General features: G+C 37.4%; 2 protein-coding genes across 2 annotated transcripts in view; one reads left to right on the forward strand and one right to left on the reverse strand.

Annotated features, from left to right (window-relative positions):
- LOC140940345 (uncharacterized) overlaps positions 1 to 667 on the forward strand; it is a 4,860-nt gene extending 4,193 nt beyond the window's left edge. The window contains exon 3 of the mRNA XM_073389296.1: positions 1 to 667. This exon is cut by the window's left edge and continues 206 nt beyond it. Coding sequence (XP_073245397.1) covers positions 1 to 30 — 30 coding nt within the window. The 3' untranslated portion in view covers positions 31 to 667.
- A 2,017-nt stretch (positions 668 to 2,684) lies between these two features.
- LOC140940346 (PRKCA-binding protein-like) lies at positions 2,685 to 16,381 on the reverse strand. Its single transcript, XM_073389297.1, has 13 exons — positions 16,306 to 16,381; positions 15,967 to 16,207; positions 14,666 to 14,732; positions 14,170 to 14,259; positions 10,457 to 10,510; positions 10,085 to 10,147; positions 9,372 to 9,459; positions 8,919 to 8,997; positions 7,985 to 8,044; positions 7,417 to 7,467; positions 6,633 to 6,682; positions 5,457 to 5,551; positions 2,685 to 3,549 (listed from the first exon to the last, which is right to left on the reverse strand). The coding sequence occupies exons 1-13, from the start codon at positions 16,335 to 16,337 to the stop codon at positions 3,404 to 3,406; spliced, it is 1,116 nt and encodes a 371-aa protein (XP_073245398.1). The 5' UTR covers positions 16,338 to 16,381; the 3' UTR covers positions 2,685 to 3,403.
- Between the last annotated feature and the right edge of the window lie 109 nt (positions 16,382 to 16,490).

The raw sequence follows: 16,490 nt of genomic DNA on the forward strand, positions 1-16,490 counted from the left end.
AAGAAAGTGAAGATCTGGAGGTGGTCATAGCAGGCTTCCAAAAGGAGGTTCAACTGGACATGACATCTGACTTTGTTCCAAGGATAAACTCTTCTTTTGTGAGATTTTGGAGTCAAGACTGCAATGTTCCCATGACCTCATATATACATAAGACATCCCAAAAGTGTTATACAACATTTTAAAAGAAAAATCAAAGGTAAAAAAGGAACACGACGTTTCGATGCCTCCATACAACAGCCACACGTAACCGCAAAAACAAATGAAAATTTAAAGGAGCGTAGTCACGATATTTGCATTCATGATTTTTAATATACAGAAGTATCTTGAAGTTGACGGAAAACGTACCTGGAAATACTGATCAGTTTGGTAAAATAGTAAAACTCCAGAGAAAAGTAACAAAAGAATGGTTTAGGATGAAGAAGATCGACATAGATCAGAAACCAACCTGAAAAACTTAGGTTAAATTTGTTAAGATAAAGAAAGCTCATTGTCGCAATGTCTCCTTACGAGAACCCTGTGCCCAGTTCAGTGTTCATAAGGTGGATAACACAATCCACTGGATAAATAACTATCCAGTTAATAACTCAGTTGGTTTTCCTAATGCTGCGAGATTTTTAGCCTGCGAAAACATCCGTTTCTCCTCGCTCTTCGCCTCTGAGGGACGTTTCCTCCGCGCGAAACGCCCCATCGGCGAAGAGCCGGAGGAGAAACGGATGTTTTCGCAGGCTACGAGATTTTGTTCGTTGAAGCCAAGAAGGTGTTACATAACATCAACAGAGAAAAAAATCTAATCGGGATCCTCTCTTTGTTTTCCTGATACTTTATATCCGCTGAATAGTGATTTATTCGGCGGATAGGGCCTTTTCTTGCGTGGTGTGATTTTCACGCGCGCTTGCGTTTCGCACGCTCTACTATCCCTGAGGAAAAATGGGGGACTACTCTTAGTCTAGGCTTGAACAACCGGGTCTAGGCTGCGGTCGTTCAAACGCTAGATAGAGCAAAGCGATAAATCACTATCCAGCCGATAGGTATTACAGAGATTTTGGATAACGCAATTGGCTTCCCTAAAATTTATCCGCTGGGTAGCGCTATCCAACTTTTCAGCAAACGCGGCAAGATAACATGTCATGGCCTTCGCTGGGAGCGAGTTCGTTACGAAAACGAGATTAAGCGGAAACGCTTGCTACGGAGGCAAGACCATCATAGACGTCTGTTATATAAACAATACCATAAAAAACACAAAAGATAAAGTACCTAACTCGATATTTTCAGACGATATTTTTGAATGCAATTGAATACACGTCTTTTCATGTTACTTAATTTAATGAGTGTTAAAATACTACATGCTATACGCAATAGTACTGTTACAATACTCATTCAACGTTACCCAAGCTACGAATAAATATTTCTTTCCTGACTTAGATTATTTTGATTGTTTCAACGTGATATTTTAAAGATTCAAAATGAGTGAGATCTTTAACGCGTGCATTAAACACTAACCGGTCACGCCAAAGCACTACTCATTCTTTCTAATTTTCGCACATACTGTATTTTGTGAGTATTTCGCAATTTGGGAAGGACAAAATAGCCAAACCATTAGAATTTCGCTATTTACTCATTTTTTGAAACTCGCCAAGGCGAGAGCTATATACAAGGAGGAACCGACAGATAGAGTTTGACGACTGTAAAAACAAAATATATCTATCGGTATATAATAGCAAAGTAAATTTCGTGCAATTTAATTTTCGCAGCTATTAGTAAGTATACAGCCTACGCCGCAGACGAAACTAAACTCCGGTTAAGTCCGTCTGCGAAACGGCGCCCAAATCCCAGCCTCGTTCCAGGTCGTCTTCGGCGATTTGGGATGTGATTTCACCTGTTCACCTGTCAAGCTTGTCGAGAAAATTCGCCCAGGACGCCTCGCGCTATAGCGCTTGGTTCCAAGCCTCCTCGTGTAACTCGGATAGCGCGAACTGGCCTGGGTACGAGGCTGCCCAAATCCTTGTTCTGGGCCCCCACCTGTGTACCAGGATTTGAGTGCGTGCCATGATTGGCCTGTTAAGAATGCCATTGTCGATTGGCCAATCAAGATAAACGAAATTTAAAACGCACTTCCGGTAATTCGTTTCAGTTCGTTGGGGCCCAGAACAAGAATATCACCGCTGCTGGCAGACGTTACTAACCGAGGTTAAATTACATCGGCGACGCAGGCTATAAGTACAGTGAAACGTCTATTAAGTGGACACTAAGCTGGGTCCCGAAATTAACGTCTTATATTTCCCTGTATAACGAACCCCTATTCAGCGGACACCTCTATTAAGCTACCCTGGGTACCATGAGATTTTTCTGGCTTGCGGCGGGAATTTTCGGTGTTGGCCGTAGGCCGACACATCTTCGGCTGTAGGCCGAAACCACGAGCGGCGTAGCCGCGAGAAAACCTTTTCGCGCGGGTCACTGTAAAGACTTGACAGAAACCGGAAACCGCACTAGAAAAGTCTCTGGCACCCAGGGTAGTATTAAGCGGACGCGGGAACCAAAATAAATTGTATGTGGCTAATTTCTATTGTTAAAAACCTCTATTAAGCGGACACCGGGCTAAATTGACAATAGTAGTATTGGATTACGTCCTTGAAATACGTACTGTAGTCGATTAATTAACCTAAGGGTTAAGCCACTAAGCCTCCTTCAAAGCGCCAATAAATTATTATTTTTGTAAAACCACTTAGTGTTGCGGTTGCCATGTATTCTTTACATTTAAATGAAATTAGTTGATTCCTCGCGAACTTTGCCAGCTCGCTCATTCAAGGGAGCGATAATCCATGACCAAGGCCAGTCTTGGCATAGGCATAGGCATAGCAATCATTTCTGTTTGAGTTCTTTGCCAAAACTGAAAAAAAAAAAAAACATTTTTTTCTTTCCTTTTTGGCTCTCTTTCCAACTTTCACAGCGCACTAGCACGGAAACGCTTGCTACCCAGCCTAGGCCATAGGAGCTGTAATTCAGGAGCCAGTTGCTTATGTCAGCCATATCTGTTATCACCTCACACTCAGCCTATTTAATGCCAGATGCGAGTGGTTCAGTTATATGTAACCAGCCCCAGAAAAGCAGGGCCCAGTTGTTTAAAATCTGGATCACGCTATCCACTGGATAAGTCTTTATCCAATGGATAGTGCAATTGGTTTCGGCTAACGCTTGACCATTGGATAGTGATTTATCCCGTGGATAGCGCTATCCCAAATGTTTGAAAAAACGGGGCCTGCTGAAGAACCCATGCACATGTCACAGTTACCAGAGGTAACCATTCATAGATGCCATTGGCAGACCAATGAACTATAATCCCTGGAGACACTACAGTGTTGTATAGACTTAATTGCCATAGTTTGTCTTGACATGACATCTTAAATTATTTTAAAGTATTTCCAAGAGCTCCCCTTGTTAAATCGACCTCAATAGGGAAGACATTGGCTTCCTTAAGTACTGAATAGGAATTCTCGTGGTACTCTGTAACAGCTGCCACAAATCGCTGCAGTTGAAAAACGATGTCTTGTACTGTGGAAATTAAAACAAAAATCAAGGGTTCCTGTGAGACAACTCGTAAATTATTCATAATGGACAGTATAAGTTTACAGAGGAAAGAAAAGAAGAAGGGACGGGGTGAACATAAAAAGCTTCAGCCTCCATTCTTCATTTTAGGAACAACAAGGGAACTGGTGGGAGCTAAAATGCCTCCTACAAATGTTTCTGGTGTCGTTACTCTGTTACGCCCCAGTTAGCTATTAAACAATTTTTTACCCTGTCCAGGGCTCGACGTTGCGACCCGTGGGGTCGCCAATGCGACCAGCTTTTACTCAGTGGCGACTAAATTTTCACGCCTGGTCGCCAACCTGGCCCCCAAGATAGGTGACTTTCTTCTTTGGGTAAACGTACACTAATAATAATTTGTTATCCTTTACACAACTAACGGATAGCTAACGGTTTTTCTAACGCTCTAACGTTTTGCCCAAACGCTCTAACGGTTTGTCTATACGTTTTAACGATTTGTCTAAAGGCTTTAACGATTTCTTCCAACACTCTAATCTACGTTTACTTGAAAGAGGATTGTGAAATGAATGAATTCGACGGAAGACTTTAATCGACTTTCGGACAAATCGATCGCAATTCTCAACAGATCGTCCCGTGTTTCTCCGGGAATGACTTTAAGCGCATCGATATTTAAAACAATTTCTTTATGTCGAACATGTATCTCGATTGCGGACTCGATAACAGATTAGTCTGATAAAAGCTCAAGCTAATCGAAGCTAATCGAGAACGAACGGCGCTTACTTCTCGGGCTTCGCAATTCTTGTAAACAACTTTACGCAAATTTCTGTTAAGCGTGACGACGCAAATAAAAGCTCTGCCGTATTTTATTGACTTCTAATTAAGTAAAGTTGAAGTCATGCTGTTTGTCTAACAGACTTCTCGCGAAATCAACTTCTTTGCCCGAAAACATTAGCAACGTTTCCTCTTTCTGGTCTTTCTGGAGACTTTCGATCACGTGTTAGGCAACCGCGCAATAGATGAAGTTTCACCGATGTTCAGTTCTGAACATGCAAATACATGGGACGCAAAACAAATTTTGCAGATTTTGTTCTTTCATAACCCAAATAAGTTTTTTTGTGATTCCTAAATTTTGTTTTTTTAATGTGTATTCCATTTCCTGAACCTTAAGCTTGAATACCTGTTTGAGGAGATTTACGCTTGAGTGCGGATTCATTTTACAGAACACCGGCTGGTAATCGAGCGTCAGTGAAAACCATTTGAAAGAAAGTTCAGAGGAAGTCTAAACCATTCATTTTCTGTTAAGGCTAAGTTAAAGATGTTTAGTTTATTTTATCCCATTAGTTCTTAAATACAATTTTTGGCGACTAGAATACTTGTTCTGGCGACCAAAAATGAAAACTTGGGGGCCAGTTGGCCCCAAGATTTTTTTCTGAAAGTCGAGCACTGCTGTCCCTATTAACAATCCCAAACGTCTTTGCAAAAGTTAACTCGATCCAGTACCCTCCTCATCTCTAATGGCGAATGGGTCCAAATTTGGGTGCTTGGTAGCACACGCCCACCTAAAACCTCCCTGATGATCCCCTGGAATATTGACAGACAATTATGATGCAACCGTCCAACTTCCTGCTCGTCACTTTAACTCTTAAGTTGTTCAGTAATTCACGAGTTAAACCATTACAGTGAATGGTGCTTTAACAAGAAAGATGTAAAGTAAAAATGGACCACTGACTACTCAGTTGCTTGGTATAAATTATTAAGGTACTGTAATAATTAATTTGACTGACCTGTAAACTAGCTTTATAGCTAAGTGTTAGTCACGTTAATAAAGTATGTACAGTATGTATGTAATAATCCACCACAGTGTCAGGTCACACCTTTTGTTACAAGTAAAGTTAACCAATTTAGAAACGTACCATGTTTTTGATCAAGAAGCTCAAGCTTAACCAAGACATCTGACCTTAGCTTTGCAAATCTCTCTCTTGCTAACTGACGACAACGCAACACAACTCTAGCAAAACAAATGAAAGTAGTGAGTAGTTAAAACATAATATCAAGAATGAAAACATAATAGCTAAGTAAATCGTTTCAGTGAACATGTGACAGTTGATATTACCTCTAACTGGTCAAAACGTGAAGTCTCAGTAAAAAAAAAGTTTTTCAGTTTGATCACCAGTGAGGCTCTACCAATATGAATGTGCTTAAGCACTGCTTATCTTGTGGCTTGTAAATATTCTGCACACGTTTGACTCATGGTTGACAAGCTCTGTCATGTTCTTACCTTAATGCGTTTTTTTCCTTTTTTGGAGCATTACAACTGATGCAAAGTTGGGTATTTTATGTGATAAATATTGCAAACAATAACAAACAATACCCAAGTGTAAGTTCAATTTTTGTTTTCTTAGTTACAAGGAGAACTGTTGTCCTTGAGTCAAAAAATTACTCATGAACTTTTCCAACAATGTTAGGAGCAGTTGCATCCTTGTTGGTAGTGGTGGGGAAATGGATGCAACAACCCCCAACAATGTTCGAACCCGAATGCATCATGATACAACCCATAAGACTTTGTAAGCCATGTGTAATGCACGTGCGTGGCCCAAACAATGTTGGAAGAGCTGTGCAAACGGATCCAACATTGTTGCTTATGCTTTGGCAATCACAGAACAAAACAAATGTAAGGAGTTGTAGGCCCAAAAGTTTGACTGGTTTCAAACTTCGCATAACAACTCCCAACAACACACAACAACATGCAAGTGGGTGTGCAAATGGATACAACATGTAACATCCAACAATATTGGGAAAACATCCAACAATATTGGGAAAACATCCAACAATATTGGGAATTGTTCAGTGCCGGATCCAGACCTTGAGATAAGGGGGAGGGGGTGGCAGTCATCCAGACCTTCGAATGAGGGGGGGGGGGGGGCTCTAAAAAAAAATTTTTCCGCCCATCGGGCCTCAGTTTGGTCTAATAATAAGGGGGGGGCAGGCCATCCAGGCCCCTCCCCTGGATCCGCCACTGTTGTTAGCCAACAACGTTGTGTCCATTTTGGCCTTTACACAGGGCTATACTTATGAAAGCAAAATCATACCTATAATCATAGTTTCCAGTCTCCACTCTGTACAGTGATTCATGCAGTGCCTGGAGAAATTTAAAGAAACCAGATATGTTAGAAAATATATACATCTGACCCCAGCTGTCCCAGGCCCAGTTAAAGCTCTAATCTTTATTCCTGGTTAACTACAAACAGAGCATACAAGTTATGACTAATAATAATTCAAAACCTAATTAATAATTTATTCAGAAAGAAAAAATAAAAGACATTAATGTTTAATTCAAGTGTCTTTATATCTGATAGAGACACGGCTCACAATACATCCAATTTTTTAGACCAAGATAACCCCAAATATAAACATTAGTGCAAGAATGAGTTGATCTATGTCAGAGATTTTGAAGCCATTCCAAAAACTTGCAGTCCTGTATTATCAGGTTTAAAAACTCTAGGCAAACCTACATTTGATAACACGCTCCCACTCGTTTTTTAAACAGTACCTAATCCTGGACTGGCACGAATCAACCTTTGAACAGCTCAGCCTGGGCTTTGAGATCCTATCTGCATTCACCCTTTCATTATTGTTTTTCTTGCCTTGTGTCTTACATTAGTTCATGAATAAAATAACAATATCTATTAACTCTTTTTCCGCTGAAATTGTTTTCCTTCCACAATTTTTTTCAGTCAGTTTAAAAATAAATTTGCTTTATCTTGGAAATTAAATGGTGTAAAACCTCAAGCAATTCTCATGAGCTACTTCCATTAGAATCTATCAACTGCCAGTACTCACACTGGGAGTATACATTTAGAATTTAGAACTTACTGCATAAGCATACTCTTCATCATCCATCTCCTTGACTTTTAAGCAGTAAGACTAAAATGACAATGGAAAATATCATCAAATTAAAATTCAGCAGAATAGCTGCACCAGCACTAAAAAAATCAGGCCTGTGCTCTAGCAGAGCCCAGTGGCCCCTGTTGCCTGCAACTTTTGCTCCCATGAAAAACTTGAAAATCTCCATTCTTTCACATAAATTATATGCTGAGCACCCTGGATTTCACACGTACAGAGCACAGGGTTCCTTGCAGTTTTTTCTTACAACACAGCATTGAAAATAATGAAATTTTCATGATGTCACTTTTGTTTTGTTTTTATCTATATAGCTGGTGATAGGCAATAAATTATAACATTTTCAAATTTCTGCGGTGGTCACATGAACTCATTTTTATTTATAATTATTACTTGCTTGGTGAAAGCAGCACTACAATGTCTTTGGAAACTAACTGCTAAATAAATGTGTGAGTCTTCCATTTTTTCGCCATCTGTTTATGGAAGATGGGTCACTATTTCAATAAAGATATGTCAAGCTAAAAGGACAGGCAACACTTACAAGGTATTCAAACTTTGCATCAGCATATTTCTTGATGGTTAGTTTGGTGTCTGGAATAGCCTATTCACAAAAAATCAAATAATAATAATGATGATGATGGTGATGATGATAATTTAATAATTTAATAATAATTTAGGTGTACTACTGTTATAAAAAAAAGCTAATGTGATTTCATCCCGTGACCAACATTTGCTGCCATCTTAAAAAAAATAAAAATACATATTGAAAATGTTATTATGACTATTTCAATAACTCATTAATAATTCATAAAGAAAAAACAAAAGAAATTAATGTTTAATGAGTGTCTTTCATCTGATAAAGACAAGGCTAAACATTATGCCCGATTTTTTAGACCAAAATAACCCCAAATCTAAATATTAGTGCAAGAATGAGTTGATCTAAATCTTCAGAGATTTTGAAGCTGTTCAAAAAACTTGCAGTAGTGTATAATCAGGTTTAAAAACTTGAGGCAAAGCCATCCCTGCTTGTTTTTTAAACTGTACATATAATTTGAGTTAGCTCATCAAGGCAAGCTGATAATATTTTTTTATTATAAAGACACCAATGAAATACCAGGATTTTTCCAGTGACGAAAATTTGGTATCCCGTGAAGATACAATTTTTATCCTTCACATGTGAAGATATGACGGTTGTCATGGCTACTTCAGTCTCAGCCAATAGGAAAACAGCATCACATCATCTTACCATCAGTGTCTTTACAATAAACAGAATATTACATGCCCTCTTGTGGATACAAATATTTCTTCTCGTGTTCAACTCAATATCTCACGAGTGAGAACAGCGAACAAGTGAGATACGGAGTTGAACAGTGGAAGATAAAATTTGTATCCACGCACATGCATTTAATATCCTCTATATTCATTTACATCCATTTTAATATCAATTTTTAATCATACTTTCTACAGATCCCTACCTTTGAGAGATAGGTGTTGAGATCACTGAGCATAGGCTTTACTTTCTTTAAGTAATCCAGTCCTAGTTTCTCAAAACTCCTAAGAAACAAGATAAATAAAAAAATTATAATAATTCATTGTCAGTAACAGGAAAGAAAAAGAGAATTAAAAATTGAATACACTGAACCATGCGACAGACATTAAAATAATGGGGGGAGTAGATTCTTTTACTGGGCAAGTTACCTCTCATCCTCAACAATAATTATCTGATGGGCAAATGCCTAGTTCAGATAATTTTTTTATCTTCTCACTAAATCACACAAAAAAACTTAGACAAGCATGCAACTACCCTGAGTGAGCAGAAATTTTATAACACATGAACTTCTTTGATATGAAGCAACCCATCAATGATTTCTGAACAGAATAACATTGGCATTGACATTTATTTGAAAAATTAAAGAGCAAAAAAATACCTGTGAGCCTCACTGAAAATTGCAAATGCTTCACTTGCATTTGGTTGTAATTCTCTTACACCAATAGCAGCAAATATTTCTCCAAGTTCTACAGAAAAAATAAGAATTATTAACTAAAGAACAAAAAAAAAATCAAAGGACTCATGCTTCACCAATATTAAAAGTACACAGGTACCATTATTTTGTGCAGGGGGCTATTTCCATACACAATCTATGATTTGGCTAAATTTATTATTAATCTCATCAACATGTACACGTGGAGGAAGTGCCTCAGAGGCTGGTGGCCTTATGGGGCAAGGAACAGCGGCTAAGTGTAATGCATAATCAACCATGACAACCCTGCAATAGGCATCCTCCCAGCATACTACCATCCAATGCAAACATTTATAATGGCCTGACTTCAACAGAGAACCAGTAAATCCCAAAATACCCCCTCCCTGGTTCAAGGGTGGACCAGGGAGAAGAAGAGTCCAGCACCTTTTTTCACTGGAATAAATTTCAAGCTGATGGTGCCTGTTGGTGGCCACTGCTGAGGTAGACCCCACATACAGGTTGGTTGCCAAGGGAACCTCCTTACAATGGCAGGATTGCCCTGGGCCTCCTCCCCCACCCACCCACTAGTAACTACACCAGTAATTTCTCAAGCACCTCAATTGCTGATGACTTTAATTACCATAGAAAAAAAAATTATTTGAATAGTATGAACAGGTCACCTTTATGCGTCTGTGCTAAATTGTAGAAACTTTGAAGGTACTGTCTTGCATGATCAAGAAGACCTGATAAACAAAAAGCAATACTTAGTAATAATTTATTGTTATTCTCTCATCCCTCTATCCGAGTTTCTTTTTTATGTTGGTGATCTTCTATTAAAAATGGTTTGTCTGTGACACTTGAGACTGTGTTTTTAATTATTATGATACACTAAAAACTTGTAACTGCAGGTAACATGTAATAACTTAAGTTTGCAGAGAAAAGTATGTTTAAACCCTTCAAAACCAAATCCTATGTACTCATACAGTCCACTGCATTACATCTACATGAATAATATATAATATTATTATCTTATCAAGACACACCAGACTTACCCTTGTAAATGTTAGAATTTTGTTCAAGTTCTTCCAATTTCTTAATAAGACCATCTGAAAGGAACAAAAAGACAAGAACAAATAATTTATTGTTTACCTACAGGAACTATTAAAGCTTATGTTATTGCGTGGTACAGAGTATGTGTAAAGACAAACAGAGGTTCAACAGTTTTAGGTCTTTACCCACCAACAGATTTGTACTGACTATAAAAGTTTGAACCACGCCAAAAAATCCTGAAGGCTCATTCTTTAGAAGTGGACAAAATGATCCCACCATCCGATTTCTGAATGTTCAATAGGGCAATATTTTGCTTGTTTGCTATATCAAGCCTTTCCTTAACCAAAATATTGCAACAGAATACTTATCTGCCATTGAATAAGTCAAGAAAAAATAATGCTCCCTAATTAAAAAAAAACTGTTTTCTTCACTGTAACACTGTTACCCTGGGTTCCAGAGGTTATTTTTTTCTTATTTAATTCCTGATAGTTTGAGGCGAAGCAGTGACAAAGAGGCATAAAGCACCAAGAAAAAAAATAACCACTGGTCACAGGAGCAATCTCAAGCAGTTACGTTCTTTGATGAAGCCAATCAAGTTCGCTGTTACATCGTTAATTCCCTGCAGACATGATAGTAACCAATCGGTGACCAGTTCAGATTCTGAACTGATTTCTCGCATGGAAATGAGGTTGCTTGCTTGTGTGACCAGAGGTCCGTCTTGGGAGCTAAATGGTTAACAGCAAGCACGGTTTCTTTCATCCTAGGTATTTTGAGAACGAAACTCTGGAGCGAGGATATAATACTCTAAAAGCGTTATCCAAAACATCCTTTATTGAGCTATTTTGAAAAAATAGCTCATATGTCAGTGGTGTGAGCGTATGTATCTTTGTGGCTTTGTATCTTTGTAACTTTGTATGTTCAGATGTTTGTTGCAAGAGCCAATAAGGTTGAAGGTACTATGAGTTGATGCTAAGGAACCAATGAGATCTTGGCATCTACTTAAAAATCACATTGCTAAAGGTCGAACAAGGGCACTTTGAGACCGCCATCTTGATTCTTTACAATTTGTTCGTCTTTTATTACGGCTACAGGTGTTTGGAAACATTATATTAAATATCTTCATGATTCAAACGCTGTGTACAGTGATGCAGCTGTTTAAGGGTTCATATTTTAGTGTGGATGCTACTTCAAGACATTTCTGACCGAATTCAGCTATCGCGAACGGTACCACGCACGTATTTATGAGTTGTGTTTCACCTGCTTCAAGGTAGAGTATAAACAATCATATATTTTCAAAGCTCTTCCAGTGAAGCAATAATTGATATTTAGATATGGACTTTAATTCGAAAGTATGCGGCCTATAAAATATGGTTTTAGAAGTTTGAAAAGCAGCTTATTTTTTTAAAAGCTGTACCGAGTATTGTTAATCCTGTAAACAAGCTGTAGAAATATTATTCTCTCGCTTACAAAGTTCAACAGACCTTTTTCGTTCCGGCAAAACAACAACAAAAAGGAATAATAAGTGAACAACATGATACATCCTTCCTGCATACTAAGCATTATAGTTATTGAAACGTATTTTATTTAGTAAAGATGCGTATAAACTTAAGTAGAAACAGTAGCGTTAGGGAATAAAATTGGAAGAAGCTAGTTGACACAATAATTAGGTACTGCTTTATTGAGTAGAGTAACATGATATGAGCAGAGATATATTTCGGCAGTTTGATAATTTTCTTGGAAGTTAATAAATGTTAGGCTATCAACCTTGACGTTGCATGAAACATAATTTAATTGCAGATGTTGTAATAAGGCTGAGGTGATTTCTTAAAATCGCTTGAGAAAATTTTGTAGTAAACAATTTGCGTTTTTTTTAAGTACGAATTGTAAAAGGGCCAAAGACCAACATCTTCACATGCAAATCGTGTGCATGAGTTATTTTTATAATTCTGTTTACTCGATTACTAAGTGATAACTCGAATTCCCTCACGTACGAACCACGGAAGGGGGCAAAGTCCAACACTTTCACGTGCCATCTGTGTGACTGTACATCTCATGCAGATTGGCTTTTCACAATAGTAATAGTTACTTGAACGTATAAAGACCTGTTTCGTTTAGTAACCAATGCCCTAAAAAAGGCTCTTGTCTTTTAAGAAGCAATAGCTATTAAAACATGAAGAAATAAGTTGTCGGAGTTAAAGACTGCCTCACAAATGTTAATAAATATTAGGTTATCAACCTTGACGTTGCATGAAACATAATTTAATTGCAGATGTTGTAATGAAGCCGAGGTGATTTCTTAAAATCGCTTGAGAAACTTTTGTAGTAAACAATTTGCCTTTTTTTTAACGTACGAATTGTAAAAGGGCCAAAGACCAACATCTTCACGTGCAAATTGTGTGCAAGAGTTATTTTTATAATTCTGTTTACTAGTTTATTGTGTGATAACTCGAATTCCCTCACGTACGAACCACAAAAGGGGGCAAAGTCCAACACTTTCACGTGCCAGCTGTGTGACTGTACATCTCATGCAGATTGGCTTTTCACAATGATAAATAGTAACTTGGACGTATGAAGACCTGTTTCGTTTTGTAACCAATGCCTTAAAAAAGGCTCTTGCCTTTTAAGAAGCAATAGCTTTTAAAACATGAAGAAATAAGTTGTCGGAGTTAAAGACTGTTTCACTGAGTAGAATCGCACGTGAAAACCTCGTGAATTATGATGACGCAACCATCTACCTCAATGATAAAAATCCTGGTATTTCGTAACTATTCAGTATTCGATGAGTCACATTTTGACTTAAGAAACTCCGAGGAAACCTTAGAGTTTTCCTTCTAATCAACGTTTGGTGAGTAGAAATTTATTTTACTTTAGCAATTTGTTTAACTTGCACCAGATGTAACTGGGAAAGACAGAGGAAAGTGAATACATAGGTTGAGGATCGACTCAGCTGAGCGTTTCGCGTTTTCATTCATGTAGCGCAATACCCAATTTCGCACAAAAACCAAATCTACATTTAGGATGAAAAAGGTAGATTCATCACTCTTGGTAAGGTTACACCGAAGTATTATAGTTAAACTGAAGCATTCAAAATAGCTCATGCACGTTGAACGTGCCTATGTTTTCTAAAAGTGTCAATGTATTTACAACTACAAGTAAGTTGAGATTGCTTTTTCATACCCTACTGGAGACAAGAATTCAATATTTATGAGCTATGTCAAGGTCTAGCCATTTTCAGGGCAAAGACAGTACCTTCTTTTTCAATAATTTTAAGACCCTGGTATTGTACCTAGAATATAACCAGTGACCTTCGACTTCACAGATCAGTGCTCTTAAAAAATGGGCCATACACCTTACAGTGGTTTAACCCTTTCACATCTAGGACATGTTATAGCAATTTTAACTATGTAATGGTGTTACCATTGAAATAAACATCTTTGGCAGAACTTTTGCACTTAATAAAATGTGGTAATATTGATTTAAATGTTTTGGGATTTTGGAAAAGGAAATTTAAAAATCTTTTTGTGAATTTTATCCCTGGCCAGTATGAAGAGTAAAAAGGTTGAGATATTTGCACTTTGAGAACTATTAATGAGAAGATATTAATTTGCCCAACAGGTAAGTCATTTGAAATAGAATCGTGATATACAAGAATACATTATAAATTATTTACAACTTGACTTGGTGTACATTATTTTGTAAATATTTTATCTCTTACCATTACATAAAATTGCTCTGCTAAGCCCCAAAGCATCTGCAGTTGATGAACTCATATGCTCCACAATTCGATGCTTCATTTTCTTTAAGACTATTCAAGATATCGAAAGTACTTAGTAATAATAAAATAGTGAGTGATTGCAGTAAATAACAGCAAATATTTTTAAGAAAACACACAAAAGCGATCAGTAGAAAAAAAGAGTTACTTTAATACTAGAAGCGATTATTAAGTGTAACTTATAAAAAAAATATTATCAGGCCTTTCTAACAATTTCAATTCAAGAGTTTTGGATTGATTTCAGTTCCTTTAGGCAGTTCTATGGATTTACCTATTCTAAAAACTCTGTTAAGTTATTCAATAAGGTTAAAAATATAAGGATTATTTAAAAATCTTATTTGTCTAATTAGTAAAAAAATAATTTTCACAATAATAATTTAAATACCAGTAATTAATACTAGAGCCAATAAAACTACATTTTCATTCACAACGTACTTACTTATGTCTAAAGTTTTTCCTTCTGCTGGCTCAGCATGTAATTTGACATAATTGATAATCACTTCGTCCTGACAAAATTGAAGTGTGAATAAAAGTTTTAAATCAAAACATACAAATAAGGTAAAATTCCACTGCCCTTTACTTAGTTAATTCAGAGGTGTACTGTTTTTTTTTCTCCTGAAATTTTGAGATCAGGCAAAATTTTCTGAGACCCAATTTTGGTAGAACCATTCACCAGTGCCCCTTTATATGTAACCTGCAGCGTACAAAGAAACTCGTGTCTAATAGCCTGGGGCTACTGAATTTTGCAGTCAGGCTAGTGAATCCTGTTATTAACTTGCCCAAGGGGCAAGTGAAGTAATTGCGGAAATTTAAATTACAGAAGAACTGTAATCAATGCTGCTCATCAAAAATTGTTTTGGGCTACTTAAAAGACCCTTGGGCTAGTACATACTAGCAACAACTTGCCCGAATGGCAAGCCGTACCGACCTTCTTTGCACCCTGTGTAAGACAGCTGGGAGGGTTCAGTGTGCTAAATGTTGATAGCCCATTCCCAAGAACCAAATTTCTGAGAATAATGTTTTCTGTCAGATCTCAGGCAGTGTCCAGTTGTTTTGCCGCAAGTCATGTGTCTGCATTATGAAGTTGATTTGCTGCAAAGCATTTTTTGTTTTAATACATCATAAACAAGATTCTTTTAAAAGCCACCAAGTCATAGCTAACGTAAACTTGAGCTTATATATCTATAGCAACTTTGCCTATAAAAGCAAAGTTTTTTTTATGTTTTCTACACTAATGCAAAATGCCTGTCTGCTGCAAAACAACTTCAACATGCAACACAAACATTTGTAGCAAAATGACTCTGTAGCAACATGACCGGTAAGCAGACAGGGCACTCAATTGCGACAACAAAATCAGTTAAGGGTATACTTCCTTAATAACACAGCTGTAAATTTCCTGGTTTATATTTCACTGAAGCCTTTTTATTTCATGATCAAAATAAGAAATCAATAAGACTTCAACTGTACATGATATAACGCAGTTTCTTTGATGGGAAATAGAAGTCAGTCACAATAGTCATGGTCAGCTTATTTGAGATAAACGTTTTTTCAGATGCATCAATAATTAATGACACGTATGGACAATAATAAATCAGGATCATTCAATCATGTCAGGAAAACCTATTTGGTTTACAACAAACGCATGCACTTCAGTATCTTAGCTAAAACCTTGAGAAGGACCATAGGTTTAAATCTGACACAGCTCATTTTGTGCCGTCTCACATGTATTAAAAAACCAACCTTTACTGCTTGAATAGCTCTTGCCACGTCTACTTTGGTCTTTCCTCTCAAAGATTTCCCATTTACACCAACAATTTCATCTCCAGCTTGAAGGACACCGTCTCGGGAAGCTGGTGTGTTATCAAATACTTGAACTACATAAAGGCATGGGCAAAGAGGGGCTCCTCCTCCTATACTGATACCGATTAAGTTCTGCTTGTCCTTTTTCAAAACAACTGATCCTGGTTTTCCTTGTAGACCCCTGAGAAACATAACGAAAAATGTCAAACATAATGCTCGTTTATATAAAATCGAGGCGAGTCAAAATCTTTCTGATATCTACTCATTTCGTTTACTCACCTTGGGTCTATTTCATACTCATATTCCATCATTTTGGAAGCAGAAATCTTTAAAACCGTAGAGCAGATATTTAGAGTTTTTGAGTTTTTGTGAAAGTTTTTGATTCGTGAGCCTTTAGTAACGTTTCAGCGGGTACTGAATAAAGAGCATGGGTAGTAATATCGTTTGAAACCAGTCCCCTCGCA

This window comes from Porites lutea, chromosome 6 (assembly GCF_958299795.1).
Source record: "Porites lutea chromosome 6, jaPorLute2.1, whole genome shotgun sequence".
NCBI lineage: Eukaryota > Metazoa > Cnidaria > Anthozoa > Scleractinia > Poritidae > Porites > Porites lutea.

Bases quoted from the DNA above. Each gene is read 5' to 3' on its own strand.
- LOC140940346 (XM_073389297.1), bottom strand. From the start codon at position 16,337: ATGATGGAATATGAGTATGAAATAGACCCAAG. The intron at 8,998-9,371 runs GTATTTTTTTGC...CTTGTTTCTTAG, and splicing joins ATTTTCAGTGAGGCTCACAG to GAGTTTTGAGAAACTAGGAC. The intron at 5,552-6,632 runs GTATGATTTTGC...TTGTTTTGCTAG, and splicing joins ACTGGAAACTATGATTATAG to AGTTGTGTTGCGTTGTCGTC.